A 26,986-nucleotide genomic window follows, 5' to 3' on the forward strand; every position below is an offset into this window, starting at 1 on the left:
TGGCTACCCGTTCTACTGTTTCTCTCTCTGAGTCTTCTCCTCTCTCCTGCTCTCTGTGTCAGATGTTCAGTTACTCCTCTGCCTCCTTTAGTGATAATGGGATGTGTAATAAATGTAGCATTTTTGTAGCTTTGGAGGCGAGGGTGTCGGAATTGGAGGCCCGGCTCCGCGCTGTTGAAAAACCAGCAGATAGCCGAGGCCCTTTAGCCAGCGCGGAGCCACCAAGGGTAGCTCCCAGAAGCAGTCCTCCAGCAGAGCCCGCGCAGCCGGGGCTTCAGGCCGGCTGGGTGACGGTATGTAGAAACATAGTCCTAGATCCCAGCCCACAGGTCACCACCAACCCGTCTGCGTTTCTAACAGATTTTCCCCGCTCAGTGACACACCCGCTGAGAAGCCAACTCTGGTAATTGGCAGCTCCATAGTCAGAAACGTGGCACTAGAGACACCAGCGACCATAGTCAAATGTCTGCCAGGGGCCAGAACGGGCGACATCAAATCATACCTGAAACTGCTGGCTAAGGATCAGCGTAAATACAGTAAGACTGTTATTCACGCTGGCGGTAATGACACCTGGTTACGTCAATCGGAGGTCACCAAAGTTAGTGTTGCTTCGGTGTGTAAGTTCGCCAAAACAATGTCGGACTCCGTGATTGTCTCTAGTCCCCTCCCTGATCGGACCAGTGACGACATGTTTAGCCGCATGCTGTCATTCAACCGCTGGCTGTCTAGGTGGTGTCCAGAAAACAATGTGGGCTACATTGATAATTGGCGAACATTTTGGGGAAAACCCGGTCTGATCCGGAGAGACAGCATCCATCCCACTTTGGATGGAGCAGCTCTTTTTTCTAGGAATCTGGCCGAATTTATTAGTTCTCCAAACCTCTGACAACCCAGGGTTCAGACCAGGAAGCAGGGTCGTAGTTTAACACTCCTCTCTGCAGCTTCTGTACTGCTACCCACCCATTACCCTATTAAGACAGTGTCTCGCCCACGGCCAAAATTGAATAGATTAAAAAATAATCTAAAAAGAGGAAATCAGGAAAATCTAATAAAAATAAACTTTGCATCACAGAAACCTGGCTGCAGCAAGAGGATTATGTTACTATAAATAAGTCAACTCCTACTAATTATTTAAATTTTCACATTCCTCGAATTACTGGGCGAGGAGGAGGAGTAGCAACCATCTTTCAGTCGGATTTATTGATTAGCCCCAGACCAATCAATAGCTACAACTTTTTTGAATATTTAATCCTTAGTTTTCCTCATCCAAATTGCAAAGCACTAAAACCTCTTCTGTTTGTTGTTTTGTACTGTCCACCAGGCTCTTACTCTCAATTTTTAGATCAGTTTTCAGACCTTTTATCTGATTTAGTGTTAAATACAGATAAAGTTATTATAGTGGGGGATTTTAACATTCATGTAGACGCTGAAAGTGATACCCTAAATATAGCGTTTAATGCTATCTTAGACTCAATTGGCTTTGATCAAAACATTAACAAAACTACCCACCTTTGTCTTCATTCTCTGGACCTTGTGCTGACATATGGCATTGAGTGTAAAGACATAACAATATTCTCGCATAACCCTGTCCTGTCTGACCATTTCTTAATAACCTTTGAGTTTGATTTAACCGAGTACTCCACACCTGAAAGAAAATTTCATTATAGTAGATCATTATCAGGCGATGCTGTAACAACCTTTAAATAATCTGTTCCACTTTTAATTTCCTCATTATCACTGAAAAGCACAGTGGAGGGCAATAATTCTGTTTCTTCCCCTTCACAAATTGATTCTTTTGTTCATAGTGTTTCTTCATCATTGCGTGATGCATTAGACAATGCAGCCCCCTTGAAAAAGAAGATAATCATTAATAGGAGGCTGGCTCCTTGGTTTAATTCAGAGCTGCGTACTTTAAAGCACAATGTTAGAAATTTGGAGAGAAAATGGCGCTCTACACACCTAGAGGATTCCTACTTAATCTGGAAAAATAGCCTACTGTTGTATAAAAAGACACTTCGCCAAGCTAGAACAGCTTATTTCTCATCATTAATAGAAGAGAACAAGAATAATCCTAGGTTTCTCTTTAGTACAGTTGCTAAACTTACACAGAGTCATAGCTCTGTTGAGCCATCCATAGCTCTCAGCAGTCATGACTTTATGGGATTCTTCCAAAATAAAATTGATTCTATTAAAAATAAAATAAAATCTTTGACATACTCCCGAAGATGATTACTTCATCCTCAGCAAGTGAGACAACATTGGAAATAACTGCAGAACCTGATTTGTGTTTGGACTGTTTTGATCCAGTGAAGCTTCCTGAGTTATCAGAAATATTAGCTTCATCTAAACCTTCAACTTGTATGTTAGACCCAATCCCAACCCAATTATTAAAGGAAATGTTCCCTCTGATTACCAGCCCCATTTTAGATATGATTAATCTATCTTTAGTAAATGGATATGTACCACAAGCTTTTAAGGTAGCTGTAATTAAACCTTAGCTTAAGAAACCTACGCTTGATCGAGATGACTTAATAAATTACAGACCTATATCAAATCTTCCATTCTTATCTAAAATTCTTGAGAAAATTGTTGCTAATCAAATGTGTGAGCATTTATACAGCAATGACCTGTTTGAAGAGTTTCAGTCAGGTTTCAGAGCTCATCATAGCACTGAAACAGCTCTGCTGGAAGTCACTAATGATATTCTTATGGCCTCAGATAATGGACTTGTTTCTGTACTTGTTCTGTTAGATCTCAGTGCTGCATTTGATACAGTCGATCACAAAATTCTCTTAGAAAGGCTGGAATATGCTGTAGGGATCAGGGGAACAGCGCTAGGCTGGTTTAAATCTTATCTGTCTGACAGATTCCAGTTTGTTCATGTAAATGATAAATCATTTTTAAAGTCCAGGGTTAATTGTGGAGTACCACAGGGCTCAGTACGTGGGCCAATTCTCTTTACTATATATGCTTCCAATAGGTCAAATTATTAGGCAGCATGGGATAAATTTTCACTGTTACGCTGATGATACTCAGCTTTACTTATCCATAAATCCTGATGAGCCCAACCAGTTAGATAGACTACAAGCATGTCTTGAAGATATAGAAACTTGGATGACGTTAAATTTTTTGCTTCTAAATTCAGACAAGACAGAAGTTGTCGTCTTCGGACCGGAGTCTTTAAAAAAGAAACTGCTTAGTCAATCACTTAACCTGGATGGCATTAAATTGACCTCTGATAACAAAGTAAAAAACCTTGGTGTTATTTTTGACCAGGACATGTCATTTAAATCCCATATTAAACAGGTTTCTAGGATTTCCTTCTTTCATCTCCGGAACATTGCCAATGTTAGAAATATCCTATCTAGGAGTGACGCTGAAAAACTAGTCCATGCATTTGTTACTTCAAGGCTGGACTATTGTAATTCTTTACTATCAGGATGTCCACAAAATGCAGTTAAAAGCCTTCAGCTGATTCAAAATGCTGCAGCAAGAGTTCTGATGAAAATTAAAAAGAGAGATCATATTTCTCCTATTTTAGCTTCCCTTCATTGGCTCCCTGTTAAGTCCAGAATAGAATTTAAAATTCTCCTCCTCACATATAAAGCCCTTAATGATCTAGCTCCATCATACATCAGAGATCTGATTGTTCCATATGTTCCTAACACAGCACTGCGTTCTCAGACTGCAGGTTTACTGGTGGTTCCTAGAGTCTCTAGAAGTAGAATGGGAGGCAGATCCTTTAGTTATCAGGCTCCTCTCCAGTGGAACCAGCTCCCAGTTTTAGTCCGTGAGGCAGACACCCTGTCTACTTTTAAGGCTAGGCTTAAAACTTTCCTTTTTGATAAAGCTTATAGTGAGAGTGGCTTAGTTTATCCTGAGCTATCTTCCTTATTTTTTACCTCCGTCTTCTTCCCTCCCTGTTGGTTGGAGTAAAGGGGAGTCAGGTTTAGCCTAAACCGGCTCAGTTATGGTTGAGGTGCAAACACACCCTCCATTTCTGCTACCTGTATGACCCCTTCTCTTTTCCAATGGTTATAATCAGTCTGACAGAGGGAGGTATCCCAATCATTGTGGTTTTTAGTATGACAATGACCTTCAGTGGGACCCTTTGTGAGGTGCCTTGAGACGACATTGTTGTAAATAAGCGCCGTTTAACTAAATAATCTGAACTGAAACTATCTGTGTAGTTATGCTGCTATAGGCTTAGGCTGCTGGAGGACATAACGACCACTTTCACCCTCTTCGCTACATTCTCACACTACTCTCCAATTTTGCATTGTTTGCTGTTATTTCAGCTTTTAACTTTGTTCTCTCTTTTCTCTTCCTAGAAGCTACACCTGGCCTGGCTCTGTGTCTGCCTGTGACATCTTTCTGGAGAGGGGAATTGTCCGAGCTTCTGCTGGCAACAACTTAATGCTCACCCTCTACCGATGATCCACATAGCCCTGTCTTTTAGTGTTTAACCCTTTCTCTCTCCTAGACATGGAAATTGACTGAGCTTTTACTGTAACTAATTATATGTGCTCTCTTTCAGACTCTAACCTTGAAAACTGGCTCAGAGTTTATCTGTTCTTTCTTTCTAGGTGAAACGACTAAAGGAGCTACATCCATTAACATTTACTTTTCCTTCCCATAGAAAGTACTCCTGGATCAGTGCTTCTGTGTTCTTTTTGTGTCTCTGCTCTGTTCTCTCAAACCCCCAGTCGGTCGTGGCAGATGGCCGCTCACACTGGGCCTGGTTCTGCTGGAGGTTTCTTCCTGTTAAAAGGGAGTTTTTCCTCTCCACTGTCGCTACATGCATGCTCAGTATGAGGGATTGCTGCAAAGTCAACGCCAGTGACAGTCCACTGTCTCTACATGCTCATCCGGGAGGAGGGAATGCTGCAAGTCACTGACTGGATGCAATCTGCTGGGTTTCCTTAGATAGAAAAACTTTTTATCCAATTTGAATAAAAAGCTAACTCTGACTGCACTGTTCAATGATTAGGATTAATTGGAATGTATGTACCTGACTGTTGTGAAGTGCCTTGAGACAACATGTGTTGTGAATTGGCGCTATATAAATAAAACTGAATTGAATTGTAAATGAGGTGAAGAAGTATTTATTGTACATGATCATGTCAGCAGCCATAGCCTAAATGATCATCTATAAGCTCCCCATCTGTGGAGAAATTCTCTGGTGTTCTGCTATCTCCTCTCTAGCTTCTGATTGCAGCAGGTACCAGAGCTGCTCACCTTCCAGGCTGGTGCTGAAAGCAGAGGCAATGGTGCATTGATCTGCTTGGGAATGCCTGTTTGTTCCAATCGTGATCCCAGGACCACAAATCCTCTCTTTAGGCTCTGCTGCTGTGTTCAGTTTTCTCGACCTTTTTTTTCTCTGTTTTGTTTTGGTCATTTTACCAAACTTAACCTCATTATTATCAAGGCTACATTATCATTCATCTTCCACTCATCTTCCATTTCCCTTAACAATCTTCCCTGCATTATTTACCCTGCTCACCTTTACCTCTCTCCCCTAGTGACTCTGCTGACCTGTTCTTTCCAGGAACTTCCTGGGCCGAGATCTCCTACACATTTAATATTATTGTTTCGCAACATACTGTTTAACTTTTCCTCTGGTTGTCTGAGAACATTTCTGCATGTGGGTCGGGGATTTAAACAATATGACAGAGTTGCTCCTTTTGCTTAAATCTTGAACTGCGTAAAATAAAATTACAAACCTTTAAAATCTTTGTTTCCTTCATATTGATTCTTCCACACCCTTACCCTATTCTGACACAGGCTGCTTAACTTTATGGTATCACCATATCTATAATTATTAGACATCACCCATCTAACAACTTTCCGGACTTAGTGACTGACTCTGAATCAGTCAGGCTTGTCAATGAGATTTTGTGACATCTATTGTAAACCAAGAAGTGAAACTCTGAAGGACAAAACCTGATTTGATTTGATGAGGAAGACTGTGGGGTTTAGCTGCCAGTTGTCACAGCTAATAATGACAGCCGGGCCTCTGGAACAATGAGTATGACAGACTGGACTCCCACATTCAGCTTGTTGTCAAGGGAGGCAAGAAAGGGGAAGGAAAGAGGAGTGCATAGAAAATATTTTTAGGAGATCAATAAGTCTCCATGCCTTCAGGCAGATACCACCTCTGAAGAAGGTTTTGTGCGAAGAGCCAAAAATAAGTGGCAAGTATCTTGCCACATTAGGAGAGAAGTAATTGAGGAAAACACTGGAAACCTCTATAAGAAATGAATGGTAACATACGGCGGATGTTAGGGGAAGGCATCTCTAAAGCTTTGAAAAGTAGAAATCAAGTACAAGTGCACAGCGGGGCTTGTAGCAAGAGAGACCAACCCAAAAATATACCAGCTGCTCCCGAAGGAGGCAGATAATCCTGCTTCTGACGAACAGGGAGGGCTGGGAGCGGGCGCAGCAAAGAGACCCTATGGAAGATGTCAATTCCACCAGAGACAGAAGAGAAATAGAGGGAGACTAAGAGACTAAAATAGAGGACAAAAGGATAAGAAATGAGGCAAGATTGTCATATTAACTTGTGTATGTGTGGGTCAGAGGAATTCACGTCTACTAAACAGACCTAAGCCATCACTCCAGCAAAAGCAGCAGTCTCAATGGTATTTTATCAACCTTCTCATCTTGTAGAATGCCTCGTACTGTGCCCCGGGCCTCCAGCAGTCTCCCAAGGTCTGATCAAAAACCACTTACCCTCCATAGGAGTATTGCTGTCTGTCCGGTTAGCAAAGACCACATCCACATATTCGAGTTGCATCCTCTGGAGGGAACCTCTTAAACCTGAAGTGAAAAAAGTGATTAAATATGTTAGGAAGGATTGTGGGTGGAAAAGGATAAAGTAAAGTAGAAAGCATTGAGCAGGACTTCGCTTTTGCATATTCATGTTCAGTAATTGAAGCAGAAATATCTAGTTTTTTATATCCTAAATTAAGATAGTCTACATTATGCATATATGACTTGCTCCTATTTTCCCAGCCTTTTTTGTATAATTGTACCAAACGTCATTGTAGCTCAAGCCATGATAATGTCCTCATTACAGTAACAACAACAAAGAGACATGTTAAAAAGCAGTGGCTAAGTCAAATAAAATTACATAGAGCCTTCACGATCCTGGGGACTTGATATCAGACTGTGTCTGCTAATTTCTTAAAACATTTCATGGTGCTAGGATTGTTGATGATAGAACCAAACAGAGCAAAAAAGACGATCCTTTATTTACACGGCAAAAAACGTCATACAGTACAGTAGCTGGCATATTTTCTGAAATTGAAAAATTAGAAATAAGTTAATTTGGTTCATCTACAGAATTATACCAAAACAATGTTTTAAATTTTATTTCTCTGAGATAGGCTGCTAATTACAAATTAAAGAATATTTCCAGGTTAAAATTGTTCCATTGCCAAGTGGTCTGCTGTGCATAGACACGACATTGAGTTAGGTTAAGTGTAGGCCTGAATAATTCAGAGGTGAGATTATTGTGACCAAGTTAATAAAAAAAAAACATTCTTTTGAAAATGACCAGGACCTAAACTCAAAGACTGACAAATTGTAAGAAAGTTTTAACAAATACCAGTCAAGACAACTTTATTATAATGCAAGAAAGTGTGGTTTCATGGAAGCAAAATATAAAGAAATCACAGATGATGCTCAACTTTAACAGAGTACTGAATATTTCTTAAATAAACTTCTCAAATATGCAAATAGGAGGTGCCATGTGTAAAAACCAATGTATTTATTGTACAAAACAGTTCTACTTTGTGTTAGTTTCAGCACTGTTAAAATTTAAGTGGTTAATTTCCATTTACAATTTACAAAATGTTCCTCCTTGAAGGAATGACTCAATGTTTAATGTAATTATTATGAAATCTGTTTTTAAACTCTAAGTCAGCTATGCTCTGAGTTTTTTTATATTTAACAGTCAGCTTTATACACAAATTTATTACAATCAGATTTTGAGAATAAATGTGTGATCAAGTAAAATCTTTCACTTGTAGTTGTAGCCAAAGCTCTGTAGCTAACAGCAGTTTTATTTATGATACCATCAATGTGCCTGAGAGCAAAGCATAGACAGGAGGAAATAATGATGGATCTTATTTGTACTTGGAAGTCAGATCTTTTAAGTTCCCAGTCAGAAATGCAACAAAAATGCCCACTGAATTCTGACTCTGTGATTTTATTCATGCTTGAGTTCATAGAGGGTACACGTGGATGTTTAAACCACACTTTAAACACACTGGGTCCTTGGATGACATCATGGAAAAATCTAAATAAAGGCAAGATATCAGGAAGAGAATTGTGGACATCCACAAGTCTAGTTCATCCTTGCTTACAATAGTAGGATGCCTGAAGGGGCCATGCTCATCGGTTAAAACATTTTAAAATGTTATATAAATACCATTCAGTTCTCCCAGAGAAAATGTTTTGGTGCAAAATTTGCATTTCAACAAAATCAAAAGACTTAAGAAAGATGGCGCCTGAAGGCATTAAAATAAATTCTTCCACAGTGAAATTAGTCCCATGCTGACATGAACGAAAACATTACTCGGAGAGGAATAAGCCATTACTCCAAAAGCAATACAAAAAAAAAAATCCAGATTCCAGTTTGCAAAGGCACACAGAGAGAGAAATACTTTATTTTTGGAAACATATGCTGTGGTATAGCAAAACGAAAAATGAGGTTTTTGGCCATACTGACCATCATTACAGTTGGAAGAAAAATGGCAGAAGCATGGAAGACTGGCAGCAACATATTGTGTGGATGTTTTGCTGCAGGAAAGACTGAGAAACTTTACAAAATAGACGGCATCCACAGGAAATAACATTCTGTGAAAATATTGAAGAAAAATGTCAAGGTATCAGCCAGGAAGTAATCCCAAAATGGGTCTTTCAAATGGACAATGACCCTAAGCATACTGCAAAATTTGTTTAAATATGTGATTGAAAACATGACATTCAAATAAGAAAGGGACATATTGGGTTTGCTGCTGGTCAATTGTGCTCAACAAGCAGTAAAAGACCCAAAACAGGCTGGTGGACCAAAATGAAAGTAAAATATTCCCATTGTAACATTTAATAGCAATCTCCAGATTTGATTGAAAGTAATGATTTATCATACTACAAGCCTTAAAGATAGCCTCTCTGAAACTGAGCTCATATTCTGACAAGAACTGTATGAAGTTGGAAAAAAAAACTTGAACCGCTAAAATCATCTATCTCTGATAAATAAATAATGTTGTTAGTTGGGTTCTGAACCAAATATTTATAGATGACAACACATGCATACATAAGAAAAGGTCACTCTCAGCGTCTGCTCAAGCAACAAGGGAGGATGGCAGAGTAATAGAAACATGGAAATGTATGTGTTTTTGTGCGTTTGTGTGTGTGTGAGGCAGATTAGTGCCAGAGGCTTCATCACCCACTAATCCCAGTTGAGAGATACACCACTTCCTAGCGATGATAGAACTCCTTATACCTACTCCTGTCATCTGCTCCCACACAATCTCCCAACCACTTTTTACATGGATTCTAATCTAAGTTTGCACCGTCATCACGTGTTGCTGTCAGCTAGATTAGCTGGAGTTTAAAGGGCCATGAAGGGAGTCTATTTTTAGAAGCGAGGAAACACGCCGAACGACAAAGCAACTCTGCCGGCATCTGCAGCGAATGATGAATTCAAAACCCGAGCTCTATAAGAGTTGTTCAATCAATGCTCAAGTTGTCAGGGAATTTATAAAAATGTTCGACACATTTCCAGGTGGTTAGAGGCTTGTTCAACTCAAGGTCAAACCAGGAAGACCTGCCTTATGGGTCAGTGAGTTATAACACCTGAAAAAGTCACATTGAAGGCCTTTAGTGCAGAAGAGAGTATTAACAGATACCTCACACAGCCAGCACATTAGTCTGTGATGACATGTGTCACACCAGGTTCGCCCACAACTCTATCATGTACAGTAAAACTGGGTATAACTAATTGATGATGATAATTTCCTTAGCCTCCCCTGAATCTCTGCTCTCTGCAACCTTCTTCAGTATCCCTGTCCCCTCTCGTTTTGCCTCGTTTTGCAGAGGCTGCAGTGAATGCTAATAATGTGGGAGAGAGCTGAGTCACTGCAAGAGGTGCATTGCGCTTTGGAGTGGCGAGTTGTTTCAGAAGTGGGGGGGTGAGAATGTTTTGGGCCATAAACTCAAGCAAGTGACAATTTAACATAAACAGCCTGGCAGAGGAGAAAAGAAGAGCAGATATTGCAATTGACTCCAGTACTATAAAACCTGTGAATAAATGAGACAAAAACCTGTTAAAGTAATACAAGACAAAATATCTGCTAAAGTCTGATGCACTGTTGGCCACTTCTTTAAAATTCTGCTGCGTCGACACCAAAGTCATGAAAAGAGACACAGACAAGAACAAGGAGGAAGGAGAAAAAGAGGTAAAAGAAGGGGGTTCTGCAAGAGTGGAACAGGGCTGAGAGGGATGGTGCAATGTAAAGGATAAAACAGAGGGGAGGATATATACTGATTACCTTCAATGATGTGTTTTCGGTTGAGGCCTCTCTCTGTCTCAGCTCTGAAACAGGAAAAATTAACAAGATGAGAACACAGCTCTAAAAGTCTAAGCAGACTGTTTAACATGTCAGAGAAGATTCTGCACAACAGGTCACATGCTATTCACTAAAACGTTGAACATGTGTAAGCACAACCCTTCACCAAAAATGGGAAAGATTATGGCACAACCGCAAACCTAAGAAGACATGCCCAACGACCTAAACTGACAGGCAGGGCAAAGAGAGTATTAATTAGAGAAACAGCTAAGAGGCTCATGGTCAATTTGGAGGAGCTGCCATTGTTGAGAGAAACCAGTCACTTTTAAAATCTGCTACAAGCGGTGTAGATATACAGATATCTTTTACCTCCACTATGTCTATCTGTCTTTAACGTTATTTCTGTTGAAGAAATTTTTACCTCTGTCTGCCAAAACATTTACCTGCATACGTCTCTTCTAGGCCCTCCCAAAACTTCTATGGGCATATTTGAGCCTGAGCCAGGGGGGATACTTCTTTTCTCTACATACGGTATGTTCAAAGTCTTAGCAAGATGTCTTATGTTGGTATAGATACAACAAAACATCTAGAATAGGAGCTAGGTCTTTCAAGTTGCCCAGGACCAGTGTCTTCTTCAGGACAGAATAGCTCTCTTTAATGTGGACTTTCTGTCTTGTAACTTTGCAGATTTTGTCTTACACAGAAAAGTTAAGGGTATTACTTGTGTAAAGGTAGGAAGTAATAAGTTACTGTGTTTAACCTTTCCTCTTGTGTCTGGCTTTGTGACAAGTCTGATATCCACTTTCCCCTCAGCTGTTTCCCACACACTCCCATGAGAGATACCTGACTGTGCAGCTGTTAAATGTTATCTGACATGAAACACTATGTTTCTCAGGGAAGAGCCAACTGTGCAGGTTGTCAGTCATTTAACCTATGTTTACTCATTTACCTTAATATCTGCCTCGTGTTTGCAGTGCTTCTGTATTTCATTCCCTGATAGCGTCATTGAAGGAGCTATTGCTGCCATTAACTACAGTATGTGCACTCTCTTTGTTTTACTTGCTGAGAGAACCTTCAGGCTCAGGGTGTTTGTGTTTCTTCCCAGGAAGGAGTAAATGAGGGAGCTATTAGTGCATTAAATTGGACTTGTTCGTCTTGTTAAAGATTACATTTGTGGTAATTTGGTGCTCTGTAAATAAAAAAATTGGATTATTTTATACTTGCATTGGCCTCCCTCTCTCCTATTTTGCACTGGGTTGCTTATAGTACAAACTTTGCAAATGCTTTTTTTGTATAATCTTATTTTTGTGCAAACATGTGGGAGGCATGCATCAAATATGCAAATACACTGTGGAACGGAGATGCTGGACAAGAACCTCAAGTGAGATAAGTAGGTGTCCTCTAAATACATCTAGGATGGAAAGAGATTTCGAATACATTGACAGTTGCCTGAGTGAATGATTTTATATAAAATTTGCACAATCCATCTTTTTACCCTCTGTAGTGATTTAAATTACATCTGAAGAAAACGAAGAGAAGAATGTGAATGCACTGGTGGATACCCGACTTCCCTCGGTGAAAACCTGAAGGCTTTTTGGAAGGAGGGAGAATGTGACTAATGTGGACTGAACTCACAATATTTCAGCGTGAAAGCAGGAGCAAATATGATGTTAGGCCTGAGGGATATAGATGTTAAATACAACATGGAAACAGAAGCAAGACAGGAGCTTGCTGTCATTTCTTTCCAGGGTAATGCCCTGTGTGCGCCCCTGTGGGTTTCCCAGAATGTCTGATTCAAGCCATGCTCCGTAGAGCTGGAGGCAAAAGTTTTAAGTCTAGACGGTCATAATTCATATATTCTCAGCATCTGAATTTTTAAAAAAATGACACGCTGTATATACACATATATGTAAAAACAAATTGCACACACACACACACACACACACACACACACACACACACACACACACACACACACACACACACACACACACGCACACACGCACACACACACACACACACACACACACACACGCACACACGCACACACACACACACACACACACACACACACACACACACACACACGCACACACACACACACACACACACACACACAAATAAACTTACTTTCCTCCCCAGTAAAGCTTTGTGGTGATCACAAGGCTGGATCTCCTAAGGAGTACAGACACATCAAAAGGTAAAAAGATATATGTGTGTTTTAGCATTAAAGTGCATCTGCTACTATGCTGCTGTGTGCATATCCAAGCAAGTGAAGCAATCAAATTTGTGAATGACAGGAGTGTTGCTCAGTGATCTTACATCCTGCTGAGAGAAGTGGCAGATAGACTGTGCTCCTGTTTCTCATGAAGTTTGAGAAGTTGCATTGGGGTGTCCCTAACAATCAAGCTCCCACATATCTTCCATGCTTGAATTGATCAATAATTTAAATTCATTCAGTCAGGGTGAAAGGCAGGCTAAAAAAATGATGAATGTATAATGCTTCAGTGATTAGTTAGCATATTGTTATGAAGAACCTGTTTGACTTAGCATGCAGATTGTTGTGGAAAAATGGTTCCTTGATTTAGTGCTTATTTTATACATATAGTACAGTAGGTGACATACTGTACTCTTGAACTTTGTACCTTCCATTGCACACCATATAGATGCTTGAAAGCAAAAACAGAAATTTGTTAAAAATTGTTAGCCTTTTTTGTGATGATATGATATATATATATATATATATATATATATATTGAGGGGTTTTGTTTGTTGCATATGTTATTGCTTCAGTGTCCAGGTTTCTCTCAAATTTAGTTTAATTGAGAAATACTTGAGCTGAAAGGGAAAGTAAATGTTGCAATTATCCAATCTCATTGTAGATGGTGATGCAGGTGTGCAGGAAATGTCTCCTGTAGCTGTCTGTATTTTGCTCTATTATCAATTTAAAATGGTGTATTTTAGTTTTTGCCAAAATACTTGCAAATATATGCTTGTTGGTTGCATGTTTGTTTTACCATTACTTACTTTTAATGACCATGTTTATTTTAACCTATATTAATTCAATGCAAATTAATTAAAGGTTTTACTTTGCATATCTATTCAAAAAAAAAAAATACTTGAGTAACTAGAGTAATAATTTCACTCATACTTGCAAAACAAAAAAAGGCTGATTTAATTAGAAGACAAATTAGAATCAGTTATATTTCTAAATTCTAGTTGTTTATTACGACTAAAGAAAGCTATTGGCTATAACGCAGTCTTTGTTGCCGTAACTTCTAAAATTCGCCATATTTGCTTTTTGGGAATGTTGTCTGTTTTAATTATACTGGATCACAAGTTTAGTATAATTAAGTTTAATTTAATCATCTTCTCATCAGTATCATAAATCCCTTTGAATGCTAAACAATAAACAAACATAATTACAGTTATAAAAACAACTATGAGAGCACATGGCTTGGTCCATGCCTCATGTCAAAATGTACAGGGGTTGGACAATGAAACTGAAACACCTGGTTTTAGACCACAATAATTTATTAGTATAGTGTAGGGCCTCCTTTTGCAGCCAATAAAGCGTCAATTCGTCTTGGGAATGACATATACAAGTTCTGCACAGTGGTCAGAGGGATTTTAAGCCATTCTTCTTGCAGGATAGTGACCAGGTCACTACGTGATACTGGTGGAGAAAAACGTTTCCTGACTCGTTCCTCCAAAACACCCCAAAGTGGCTCAATAATATTTAGATCTGGTGACTGTGCAGGCCACGGGAGATGTTCAACTTCACTTTCATGTTCATCAAACCAATCTTTCACCGGTCTTGCTGTGTGTATTGGTGCATTGTCATCCTGATACACGGCACCGCCTTCAGGATATAAGGTTTGAACCATTGGATGCACATGGTCCTCAAAAATGGTTCGGTAGTCCTTGGCAGTGACGCGCCCATCTAGCACAAGTATTGGGCCAAGGGAATGCCATGATATGGCAGCCCAAACCATCACTGATCCACCCCCATGCTTCACTCTGGATATGCAACAGTCTGGGTTTTACGCTTCTTTGGGGCTTCTCCACACCGTAACTCTCTTGGATGTGGGGAAAACAGTAAAGGTGGACTCATCAGAGAACAATACATGTTTTACATTGTCCACAGCCCAAGATTTGCACTCCTTGCATCATTGAAACTGCATTTGGCATTGGCATGAGTGACCAAAGGTTTGGCTATAGCATCCCGGCGTTGTGTATTGACCCTGTGGAGCTCCCGACGGACATTTCTGGTGGAAACAGGAGAGTTGAGGTGCACATTTAATTCTGCCGTGATTTGGGCAGCCGTGGTTTTATGTTTTTTGGATACAATCCGGGTTAGCACCCGAACATCCCTTTCAGACAGCTTCCTCTTGCGTCCACAGTTAATCCTGTTGGATGTGGTTCGTCCTTCTTGGTGGTATGCTGACATTACCCTGGATACCGTGGCTCTTGATACATCACAAAGACTTGCTGTCTTGGTCACAGATGCACTAGTAAGACGTGCACCAACAATTTGTCCTCTTTTAAACTCTGGTATGTCACCCATAATGTTGTGTACATTTCAATATTTTGAGCAAAACTGTGCTCTTACCCTGCTAATTGAACCTTCACACTCTGTTCTTACTGGTGCAATGTGCAATCAATGAAGACTGGCTACCAGGCCGGTCCAATTTAGCCATGAAACCTCCCACACTAAAATGACAGGTGTTTCAGTTTCATTGTCCAACCCCTGTAAAACTGCTGGTTTTCTATCCTATTCAAAATTGCGGCCAAACTGTGTTGAAATACACAGAACATTTCTAAATACAGACACTGTTGCATGGCAGCAAGAAGGTCCTGGGTTCGACTCCCGGCCGGGGGTCTGCATGAAGTTTGCATGTTCTCCCTATGCATGCTTGAGTTCTCTCCAGGTACTCTGGCTTCCTCCCACAGTCCAAAAACACGACTGTCAAGTTAATTAATCTCTCTAAATTGCCCTCAGGTGTGCATGGTTGTGTGTGTCTGTGTTGCTGTAAGCACATGAAAATTATCTGAGAGCCACTATCATCAGTTTACTCCCACACACCGACTGTTTAAGTTTAGGCAACAATACACTGTTTATACTACTTTGTCAGGTACAGGTAAAGAACATAATTTGTTTTAAACTATGCCTCTTCATAGCCTTAAACCTGCATGTTGCAAAACAATGCTAAAATGTGTCGATTGCCTCCCTGGCTATAGCTTCGGTGTCTTAAAAAATGGCTGTCTGTGTTGGCTGTGAGATCCACACTCAACCCTTCATCTTTGGTCATAAAGCCTCTGAGATTGTCTTGTGTGACTCAGAGAGGTCAGCAGCAAATCCTTTGGGTTGTGTGGGTTTGCAGATGTATTGTGCTCGTTCAGGCGCATCCTGGGAGTGTTAAATGTACCTGGGACATGGGGATTTTAGAGGCCATACTGCTGTGCTTCTTGAGCCTTTCTGTGCCGTTTTAATAGTGTGGAGGGCTTTGTCTGCATGGTTATCAAGAGGTTGGTATGAAACACTTTAATGAATCTAGATTATTACTATTTTGCATTTTAACGAGACACTGATGTTTCTACGTAATCATCCTCACAAAGTGGACATGCTTTAAAATTTCAGTGTTTCAACAGCTTTGCACAACATTTCACAAAACCAAGTGCTTCGATTCTGAAGAGGATTATCCAAATAGAAATAAAAGAGTTAGACATTAACATCTGGTTAGTTTACATCTAATCTGTTGATGTTGTCTGCCTGGTGTTACCACTTACCTCCAGCACTTCTTCTTGATGATGTTTCCCAGTATTATCTCTGCTCTGTGGAAAAAGATTAAATTAAAAACATGATTAGATGCAAAACAAAAAAACAAGAAAAACACACCCAAGGAATGATGAGATCAGATTAGATTACACATTTTGCCCCAGTATGAACATGAAAGTTATCAGCTGCACATCTACAGCCTGATTAGAAACCAGGGGCAGTACAAGAGACCAGATAAATGACTGTTGGACTGTATGCATGAATTCCAGCAGCAAACTTGAAATTAGTTTTTATCTGCAACTTGTCCCCCATTATTCACCAAGGCGATGTCCAGACAGGAAGTTAGATTGAGGTTTGGGCATAAAAGTGAGGCGTCATGAATGAATAAGCTATAGCTGCTTCCAATTTAGGCATTACTAGTGGAAATAATGGACATAGCGGCTAAAAGGGAGAGAGAAAATGCAAAGGGAACTAATAGAAAGGAAAGTAATGTATGAACAACGTATATTTTATCTAATTGTTATAGGGGAAAAGTAATTATAGAAACATAAGCAGAAACACAATTAATTATAATTATTTTTAAGAAAATCAAACAAAAAGAAATAATAAGGAACTGAATAAATAAAAAAAATAGAATAATTAATTAAATAATATGGGATTATGATACATTAATACACTATGGCACTCAAAAAAATACATATGTTATTGTATTCCATATTAAATACCACAAAATAGTCTCAAAGGTTTCTTTTTAATTTGTTTGTTGCAGTTGTTTACAAATCAACAACTTTACTTACTTTACTTAATTTTTTTATTTCGTCAGATTTACTTGTCCATATGTGGGGGATTACCTCTTGCCAATAATTGATGCCTTGTCTGGAAAAACAACAGGAAGTACCATAAAAGTGTCAGGATGATTACAAATGGAAGAGAGTACTAACTTTCCCCCAGAGTAGACCTCGGCCGTATCGAACAGGTTGACGCCGCTCTCATAGGCGATGGTCATCAGCTGCTCTGCTACCTGAGAGACAGGTGAGAGAAGTTGCAGTATATGAAGCTAATGTTGGTAATCTGAACTCCAGCAAATAGTGCCTCAAATTGCACTTCAAAAAGGGTAAGAAATTCCCAGAACAAGCAGAGGAAGTGCAAATCTGTTCACTTCAAAACCACCACCGGCTACTTGTGGGTTAAAGTTGTTTACTACACAGGATGCTTCCTGAAATGTTCCTGACATATTTTTTGTGCCTTCACTTTAACCAGTAAAAAGAGCAGGATCAGACAGGGCAAATGATTTTAATCAATTTCCTCATTTTCTTATTTGTAATTATGCCTTGTGTGTTATTTTTCTTCCAATTGCCATCCATCATTGATGAGCTGTCCCCCATTCAGTACCCTTTTTATCCCCTTTCCTCCAAGGCCAGGTCGGACCATTAAAATATGACAGTGAAAAATGAAGCATGACCACTTGGCCTTGTTGGACACCTAACCCCACAGTGTGATATTGTAAAATGATAAGGGTGGTCCACATACATCCACACCATTTTACATGCAGCCCCAACAAATTGCTTCCACAGGTTGTGAACTGCACACTATTTACATAACCTAGCTGGATTTAAAAGAATGAAAGAAAGCATCTGCTCTTGAGCTGCAACAGCTAAATAATGGAAGTGAAGCAAAGCCTTACCTCATCAGAGATCTGACCTCCAAATGTTACCCATGTTCCTGTTGAAGGAATTGCCAAAAGTCAAATCTCTGACAAAACAAAAATAATTATACACGACTATGTATTCAAATAAGTCATTTTTAATATGCATTAATTAATACTCTGACATTTGTGGCACAGACTGATGACAAAATGCCTCCTGCCCTAAAGCCATCACTGCCATATGTCAGCTGAATGTTCATCAACGAGAAACATGTTTTTTTGCACAGGAACATTGAGAGGAACGTTTGTTCATTTGTTTCATCTCACATCAAAATATAGAGATTCTACTGCAGCTATATGATGTGCAGAATGAGTTGATAAATCATTATCATTTGCCAACAGACACAAACACCTATCGGAGCAGAATGAAACTTGAATATATGAAATAAAAGTCTGCTTAAGTGATATATATGTGTGTGAAAATATTCAGTGAGCCTGTGACTATGTTGCATTGCAATTCAGTCTAGGTTTGATAGTCTATGTGCTATGTATTGCAGTTTGTTGCTCCTTTCTTTTCACAAATAGAATAAAGGATTTTTCATAAAGGTTTTATGAATCTCAGATTGTGTTTTTACAAATCTCTGTTCAGTGTTGACCAAGCCAGTCTAACCTTGTCATTGCCCTGTAGGGGGAGAGCCCACTCCTTATTGGCTCAAAGTGCAAGCGAGCAACACGTTTTTCAAGGTATAACTGACTTTTTGTTTCTTACTTCTCATGCTGCGCCCCTATAGAAGGGCTCCCTGGGTGGAAAGCAACATCACCCTTATTACAAACTGCTTATAGGGTCTTTGCACAATAATTTAATGGTATGAGAGCTTTTGGTCAATTTATCTTCTCTTTTCAATGTTATGCTGCATTAACATGTGACACAAAGCTCATTACCATGTCTCACTAATAAGAAATAATGGAAACTTTGGTGTTAAATCATTAACCAACTGTGCAGCAATGAGGCAGCAGATTGGTGTAGGCGCAGTCTGAGTTTTCCCAGCTGGCAATGGCAAAAACACAATCTGCTTAATTTACAAGACTGACTGACTGACTGAAACAGCGTTTTTAACTGCTGATAGTGGAAATTTAATTTCACATTCTTCTTACTATAGAGATTAGGTCTAGAGGGGATATTTCCAAAGCTAAAGCTAAATACTGCTTTCTATCTTCTTAGTAGTCAAAGACAATTGAGTTGATTCTCAACTTCAGGGTGTCATTCAAAAGCTGCATTTCATACATATGACATTAGGACATGTTATCTTATTTCCCCAATCTGGTCTTTTTCCAGGTCTTAACATCTTAGTCTCGATGAAGTGTCATAAACAGTAGTTGCATCAAGGGCACCAATCAACACTCAAGTGTCGAAGGTCAAAACTAGCTTTGGTTTATGTGAGGACCTCTTTTCATGCTATTGCTGCAGCTTAAGCATGTCGTGAAGCCTCAGAGTGTTCTTAACCAACTTTAGTATTTACATATAGCAACTTTCCAATCAGCCCTGGTTACCTCCTTTCCACCTTTATCTAGTTCTTCATTCTTCTTTAACCATGTTGTAACAAACAGTTTATGAACTTTGTTACAGATTCAACGCCATTGTGATTTCTAGAACCTTTCTAGCTTGGCTCTTGTTAACAACCATTTCTTCCAAACTGAAACATTTGATAATCCCTTTTCCTTATTGAAAAGGCTGGGACCTTAACACCGGTGCTGTACTTTCCACTTTTAATCATCTCTCATATAAAAGTATTCTCCCCAATTTGAACCATTATAGATATCTCTAAATTTCCCAACTTGCAGCCACCTTCTGCTATAAATGAAATTCTCCAGACACCTTTTGCACAAAAGGCCATCATTTCCAAAGTTTTTCTCTACATATCAAACCTGAGGTATGTACCCCTCAGTAAAATCTGAATCAGAGTTGGAACATAAGGCAGGGAGACGGGGTCTCTAGTCATTCCCGTCTTTGACTAATTTCTGGTCTGCTGTCTTTAAAACATTATTACAGTCTCTATAGGATTAGTTTTAAAACCTAATGCTAATTCTGTCATATTTGGTACATCACCAACTGTTCTGCAGTGAAGAAGTTAGAAAGAATACAACATTCTGCACTCTACTTTCACCACCAAGGTTGTGTTTGGATGTGGGTTAGGGGGTCGCGGGGTGTGGGTGTTATTTAGAGCCGTTGGAGTGGAGCTGAGTGGGGATCTGTATGGTTCTGTTTAGTAAAACATAGGTTTGCTTTTGTGCTAGTCAGTATTATTGTCAACAATTAAGATAATCACAAATAAATTACAAGTTGAATCAATTGTAATTTGAAAGTCCAATTACTTATCGGGTTAAGGGTTATTTTTTGTTATTTATACACTGTTTTTAAGCAGTGTATTTATATTTTGTAAGTGTAGGTGGTGCACTTAGTGCAATTTTTTTGCCCTGTGGTTGTAAGTTAGGTAAGTTATATTTTAGAATTTGTCTTGCTGTCATCTTTAATGTATAGCAAATACAAGCTTTAACTATGTGTTTAATGTGCAGTCATCTTATGTAATCAATAGCAACTGCTAAATAAATGGAATATTAGAAATATGAAAGAATGAATAAATACATAAAGTGTGTTGGACTTGAACTAGGTCTGTTGCATCACAGCTATTGATCACATTGTTCATCCACGCAAGTCCAGAAATAAAAAATGTTTTGAGACAATATAATGCAATATTATGCAATAATATTACTATGCAAGATATGATACAAAATTAAAATTTTATTTTATCCTGTAAAATGTTATTATTGACTGTACATTTCTGCTGTGATGTAGACAAACATTACTATTATACACTGTAGACTAAAAATACATCACCTTGTTATTTGTCACGGATTATGCCTTTAATAAGCAAATAATTCAAGCACTTGGTGTTAAATCTGCACTTGACACAAATTGTGCTATCCATTTTAAATTACCTGGGACAGTTACATGAGACGGACTGTTCAGTGGAAAACCATGCAAAGTAAAAGGCTTGCAGGAGGCTTAGGCCAAGAAATGTTCTTCATAATTATTTCCCTTGTTAGTAGTTATTTTGCTAATCTAATTTGGCATCACTTAGACCAGTGATTTTAAATTCCAGTTTCTAAGATTAACGAGAATTTAACAGAAATGATTAAAAGGTCAAAGAAAAATAACACATAGCTGAGATTTAATGTCACATAGATATATTTTATGCATCATATTTAACAGTTTTTTTGTTTTTTTGTAGAGGACTGGTAAAAGAAAATAACGATTTGCTCAAGGGCACTATAGCCTGATAGAAGCAATCCATTTTAGCTGCTGGAGGGTTTTTCTCAATATTTAGCTGTTGCTCAGTGAGCTGTGGGATAAATCTTTCAGAAAAAAAAGATCACAATAGGAATGATTAACTATTTAATTTGAACTGTTTCCTCTGAGGTTGTTGAGCCAGGGAAACACTGCATCTTTTATGTTCTGAGATATTTTTTCCTGGGGCCTACAACAAGAAGTGTGACACAAACACATGCAGTGAAATACACACAAAATCCCACAAATGTCTTACTGAATGAATGAGGGCGAAAGAAAGACTTCCCCTGAAGGTTTGGATCGGACATGTTGATAGAGTTTTCTGTTTACTGAAAACCCCTCTGTCGATTAAATATTAACAGGGAAACATTTAATGTTCTCTAAATGGCTCTTTTGTCTCTCGTGGTTTTCCATAAAAATAAAAGACGCATGAGTTTTAGAATGCAGTAAATGAAATGATTTATTTAGAGGCTGTCTAATTCCAGTCTGCTGGCCTTCCAATCAGTCATTCACACACACACACACACACACACACGCACACACACACACACACACACACACACACACACACACACACACACCCACACACACACACGCACACACACACACACACACACACACACACACACACACACACACACACACACACACACACACACACACACACCCTCTCTTGTTTTGCTATATGTAGTGAGTCAACCATGTGTTGACTTCCATTGATTTTCAGTCATTTTCAACCTTTTCTATGCCCTAACTTTAACCTAAAGTAAATTCACACCTCAGTCCTAAACCTAACCGTTAGCAAAATAGGTCGTGAGGACCAGCAAAATGTCCTCACTTTGAAACAAATGGTCCTCAATTTGATGGTGAAATTTGGAAAATGGTTCTCACTTTGATGCCAAGACAGCAACACACACACACACACACACACACACACACACACACACATACACACATAATTGAAGCAGGGTTGCACCTGAATGTCTATGAAGTCATTAGATATTTGCTAATTCTAATTGAATGTACTCACCGAGACCCAGACAGGAGACACGCAAACCAGATTTCCCCAGGTTCCTGTTAAATAAATCAAAGCTTGATTTAGAGAAACAGCAAACTATTCTCTCCACGTGTCATTATGAAAATATGATTGTAATCACTGGGCTGCCCCTTAATATACTCAGTTTTTTTTCTAGATGTTTGCTTGAAAGCCAAAGCTAAGATAGAACATTTGTAAACCTATGTAAAAAATCTCATAGTAATAGTGTTGGGTTTTTTCTCTTGCTATATTGAGCAGAGATTCTCTGAATCTCACCTTTTTCTCTTGCTATCATGAATCATAGTTGAGAGATTAGATGGGAATAGGACACTTGATTTATACGTCTTGTGCCTCCCTGGGATACAGAAAAAGGCTAAGGACCTTGATGTATCTGTTAGGTACAGTGCCTTAGAAAGGTGTTCAGTACTCTTTATCTTCTCCACATTTTTTCCATAACAACCCAAACCTTCAAAGTTGTTTGTTAGGATTTAATGTATTAGACAAACAAGAAGTAGTTTTGGTAAAGTGGAAATATTTTTGGTCTGTTAGCAAAATGCTCTGGTTGGCGGAAAACTAAAACCGCACTCTGAGCACAGCCTCCTCACTGTGAAACACGGTGCTGGAAGGAACATGCTGCGGGGTTGTTTGTTATAGTGATGTTATTTAGAGTTGGTGGGAAGACAGAAGCCAAAAACATGCTAAATGTGGAAGAAAACTTGTAAGAGGATGCAAAAGTTTGAGACTAGAACAGCCTATTCATGTGTTAAATTGGCCTAGTCAAAGTCCAGACCTAAATTCAATTGGGTTTATGTTGAAAGATTGAAAAAAATGATATTCACATATGCTCTCTATCCAATTTGATAAAGCTTGATCTATTTTGCACAGAAGATTTTACTGAAATTTCAATCTCTAGATGTGCAAAACTGGTAAAAACATACCCCGTAAGACTTTTGGCTGTAATTGCAGCAGCAGGGTGGTTCTACGGAGTATTTATTTATTCATGAGGGCTAAATACAAATGAACAGCACAGTGTCAGATTTTTTTGTGTGTAAAAAAATTGGAAAAGTGCATAACTTTTTACTTTCACTTCACGATTAAGCACTATTGTGTGAGGTCTTGTAATGAGATACATTGAAGTATGTGGTTGTAGCATACAAAAAGGAAAAATGGATATAAAAGCTGTTGCAAGGCACTGTCTACAATCTGAGTAAGTAATATTGCTTGCTTTTGACAGATGTTGCCCTTTTCTTCTCTTCCGACCTTCCACACGATTGCGTCTTATCCTCTGAGTATTTGACATCTTCCTGCAACAGGAAGCACATCAGTCCTGAGGCTCTTTGCTGTTGTTGTCTTTACTAGCAAGGTGCAGACGTTCATTTCTGAGCATTCATGTTGTATCCATTTGTTTTTTCTTCATCAGCTTATTTCTCCGTTGCATCCCCCATGAACTTCACATCAAACATCTGTCTGTCTAATTATAGTTAATTTGGCTCCAGCTGATTCATCTACCACTGCAAACCCATATATCCTTTATTTCCTAGCTGCTTTTTATTCAGTTTTACATTGATTTCTGGTTTTAGAGTCAGTGGCCCATTAAGTCCACCTGAGAGAGGAGCTGATGTGGTGCAAGGTTTTAACTGTGTAGCATAGAAAACGACTGCAGGAGCCAATTCTTCTCTCTCTGGCCGCCACAGGTGTCTTCCCGCAGTGTGATGGATGGAGATTGTACAGAAGGGAAACTGCGACAAGTAATCTGCAGTCTACGTCATCCAACGTCATTATATTCCAAGGGCAGACAAACTATTATAAGCAAATCGTTTCATAATGAAAACGAATACATGTGAAAAAAATAAAAATTCCAATTATAGTATAAGCACTCTGTCATCTGCTCCGCTTTGCAGGCACTAACTCATTACAATAAATGAGGCTGTAAAACACTGGCAGCAGTCATTTTCTTGTGCCCTAAAACTGTGCCTGTCGAACTGAAGGCAGAGTGATTCAAAGCCTGTGCCGTCTAACGCTGCCCTCAGACAGTTCAATTAGCTGCACAAAGTTAAGACGCAGTTCGACTGAGCTGTGAAGGTAGGAGAGGCCAAAGTATAAAATAAGAGGATTTACATGCAAACACCAAGTGTGTAATTAGGGCACCAGGAACAGGAGACAGATCTCACAGCAGGGATGTGTTCTGTCTGTAAATCGGCTGAGGAGTTTGGAAATTGTACTCTCTGCCTCTCTGATGTATTATGGAATGAGAGCTCTGATCCATGAAAGAGTGTGGGAAAGGGTGGAACTGACTGTTAGATCCAGTGTGCGTGGGTATGGTTGGGGTTTGTTAAGGATAAGGCTGACTGTTGTAGAGGAATGTTCATTGCTGCATTTATTGTAAATGGCCCATGGTAACACATCTGTTTAATTGTTGAAACAGATGTAGATTGTATTCATGCTCGTCCTGGGTCTACATGATTCTGTTTATGTGTTTGCAGAATTACTTGAAGCAAACCATTCCAGAAATAAAAAAAACTTTGTAGATTTTAAAATGAGGCTGGCTGTGACCGGAAAGCTGTGCTGGATTGCAGCTTTGTGCTTAGAGTTGGTTGCTTATAGACAGTCTTAAGTAGACTTTTATGTTACAATTAGCTCCATGCTCACAACTTCAAACTGCCTTATGTTAACCTTTAAATCATAATCACATTCACATTATTTAGCTATTTACAATGCAGGTAGAAGGAGGTGCGCTACCAATGATCTTCCTGTGTGAAATGTGCCCAGAACATAACATATAAAGTGTTTACCTAGTAGAAAATAAAGATATTGCACAAATCATTAAAACGAATGTTCACTTCAACCACTTTAATGTTTTTGCTTTTTAGCCCACTTTCATATCAAACCCTCAGTCAAAAAATGCTTTAACTTTTTCGTTCTTGGTATGTGTTTTACACGGGAAGATAATTAATAATGCAGAGCAAATCTTTTAAAACTACTGTCATGTTTTGAAGTCTACCCTGCCCCAACCCATTCTACACCTTAGCCTCAGTATTCTCTGTACGGATCTAGCAGCTCTGTAGTATAATGTTAGTACAGGCATAAAAGGGTCATTCGGAGGCTAACTATGTAAATATTAGTCTTGTGAACATTGATCTTATACCACAAGGACAAAAACAATACCAAGTGTTTAAATAATCATTGCTATCAGCAGATAGCAAATTTAGATATTGAATTGCAACCTATAAAACGTTTTGATGTGTTGCAGGTTGCAGCAGCATCCACATTTGCTTGTCAACCACAAACCGAGCTACAGTGCTATAATAGGTCTGGCATGTAAGTTTCAACACTGGCAAACAGTTAAGAAAGCTAATTATTCAAAGCATGGGAGGCAACAAATAACTTAGCATACAGAAAGGAGAATTGCGTGAAGAAAAGCTTGTGCATGTTGGAGACAGGGTGAAAATGAAGGGCTCTTGTACCTCAGATATTATCTTGGAACATAAATATACAAAGAACCTGAGAGTTTATCAGCACAAAAACACACATCAACAGTTTGGCAAGTCACTGAGGGTTGCTTGGCCTCTCATGCTTGGATGGTGGCCAAAAGATGCCTTGAAGTAAAATGACAAATGAGTTATTTGATGATGCCCACTCTCATAAACGTGTCACCACTTATGAGCATCCTGTGAGCTGCTGTGCTGGATGTCCTTTTTTGTGGATCTGATATATTGCGCCTAATAATTAGGTTAAGCCATCGGAGGAATGGTCTCTTGCCGTAAAAAATGCATTTTGTTTTCTAGAAAGCACTTCCATCACTCTCAAATTGCATTGGAGGATTTCTTATGATTTTGTTTTAAATCAATACTGTCGACAAACACTACTGCCAAAGTCTTAAATAAATGAATGAAACTTCTTCCTCGCTGGCGGATCAACCTAGACTAACCAAACCCACACAAACCAACCTTGTTAGGCAAAGCGATTAGACAGCACCTACCTTCTCGTTTCCCATGGCTCTCTTGGTGGCAACCATAATGTTGTAATGAAAAGAATTAAGTACAGAGAGATTGGCGAGTTATATTGTGAATATAATAAAATCTAAAGGATGCGTAGTTTGAACGAAGTTGTGCACACTAAATAAAGTACATCAAGGATAATGTTCTGATGTTACAATATTAAGCATAAGAATTTAATAAGATGCATAAAGGAAGTAGCTGAGGGAAATAAAGTGGAGTCGATGATGAAAGGAGGAATACAGAAACAAAGAGACATTTGAAAAGGTTGCACAAGTCTAAGTCCAAGCCCCAAGACCCTGCAGACACCCTCTAAAGATAAATAATTCTCTCTGACACAGAATAAGAGATAAGAAATGACAGGAAGTTCCCCACAGCACCCTGCACAATGAAACAATGCCTGTATCCTGGGTTTGTGTGTGTGAGAGAGTGTTTGTAATGAAGAGCTTGGACATGACATTTTGTTTAGTATTTCCACAGGGTCACAGTCAACATTGTCTTTTCATCTTAATGCAGTAGGCATGGACTTACACAAAAAGATCTTAATTTGCAAACTGCTATTTTATACCTGTTTCTGGCTGTTTTTTGTAATTTAATCCCAAAGACAC

General features: G+C 39.0%; 1 protein-coding gene across 3 annotated transcripts in view; it reads right to left on the reverse strand.

The window, feature by feature from the left end:
• kcnab1b (potassium voltage-gated channel subfamily A regulatory beta subunit 1b) overlaps positions 1-26,986 on the reverse strand; it is a 53,009-nt gene that overhangs the window by 9,527 nt on the left and 16,496 nt on the right. For 2 of the 3 annotated variants that reach the window (XM_047369374.1, XM_047369373.1), the window contains exons 3-9: positions 22,378-22,421; positions 18,041-18,078; positions 17,298-17,377; positions 16,368-16,412; positions 12,708-12,752; positions 10,560-10,603; positions 6,733-6,819 (exon numbers count right to left, since the gene is read on the reverse strand). In XM_047369374.1, coding sequence (XP_047225330.1) covers positions 6,733-6,819; positions 10,560-10,603; positions 12,708-12,752; positions 16,368-16,412; positions 17,298-17,377; positions 18,041-18,078; positions 22,378-22,421 — 383 coding nt within the window. The remainder of the gene's footprint in view (positions 1-6,732; positions 6,820-10,559; positions 10,604-12,707; positions 12,753-16,367; positions 16,413-17,297; positions 17,378-18,040; positions 18,079-22,377; positions 22,422-26,986) is intronic. The other variant, XM_047369375.1, reaches the window with a different exon arrangement.

The sequence above is a fragment of the Girardinichthys multiradiatus genome, chromosome 6, assembly GCF_021462225.1.
Source record: "Girardinichthys multiradiatus isolate DD_20200921_A chromosome 6, DD_fGirMul_XY1, whole genome shotgun sequence".
Lineage (NCBI taxonomy): Eukaryota > Metazoa > Chordata > Actinopteri > Cyprinodontiformes > Goodeidae > Girardinichthys > Girardinichthys multiradiatus.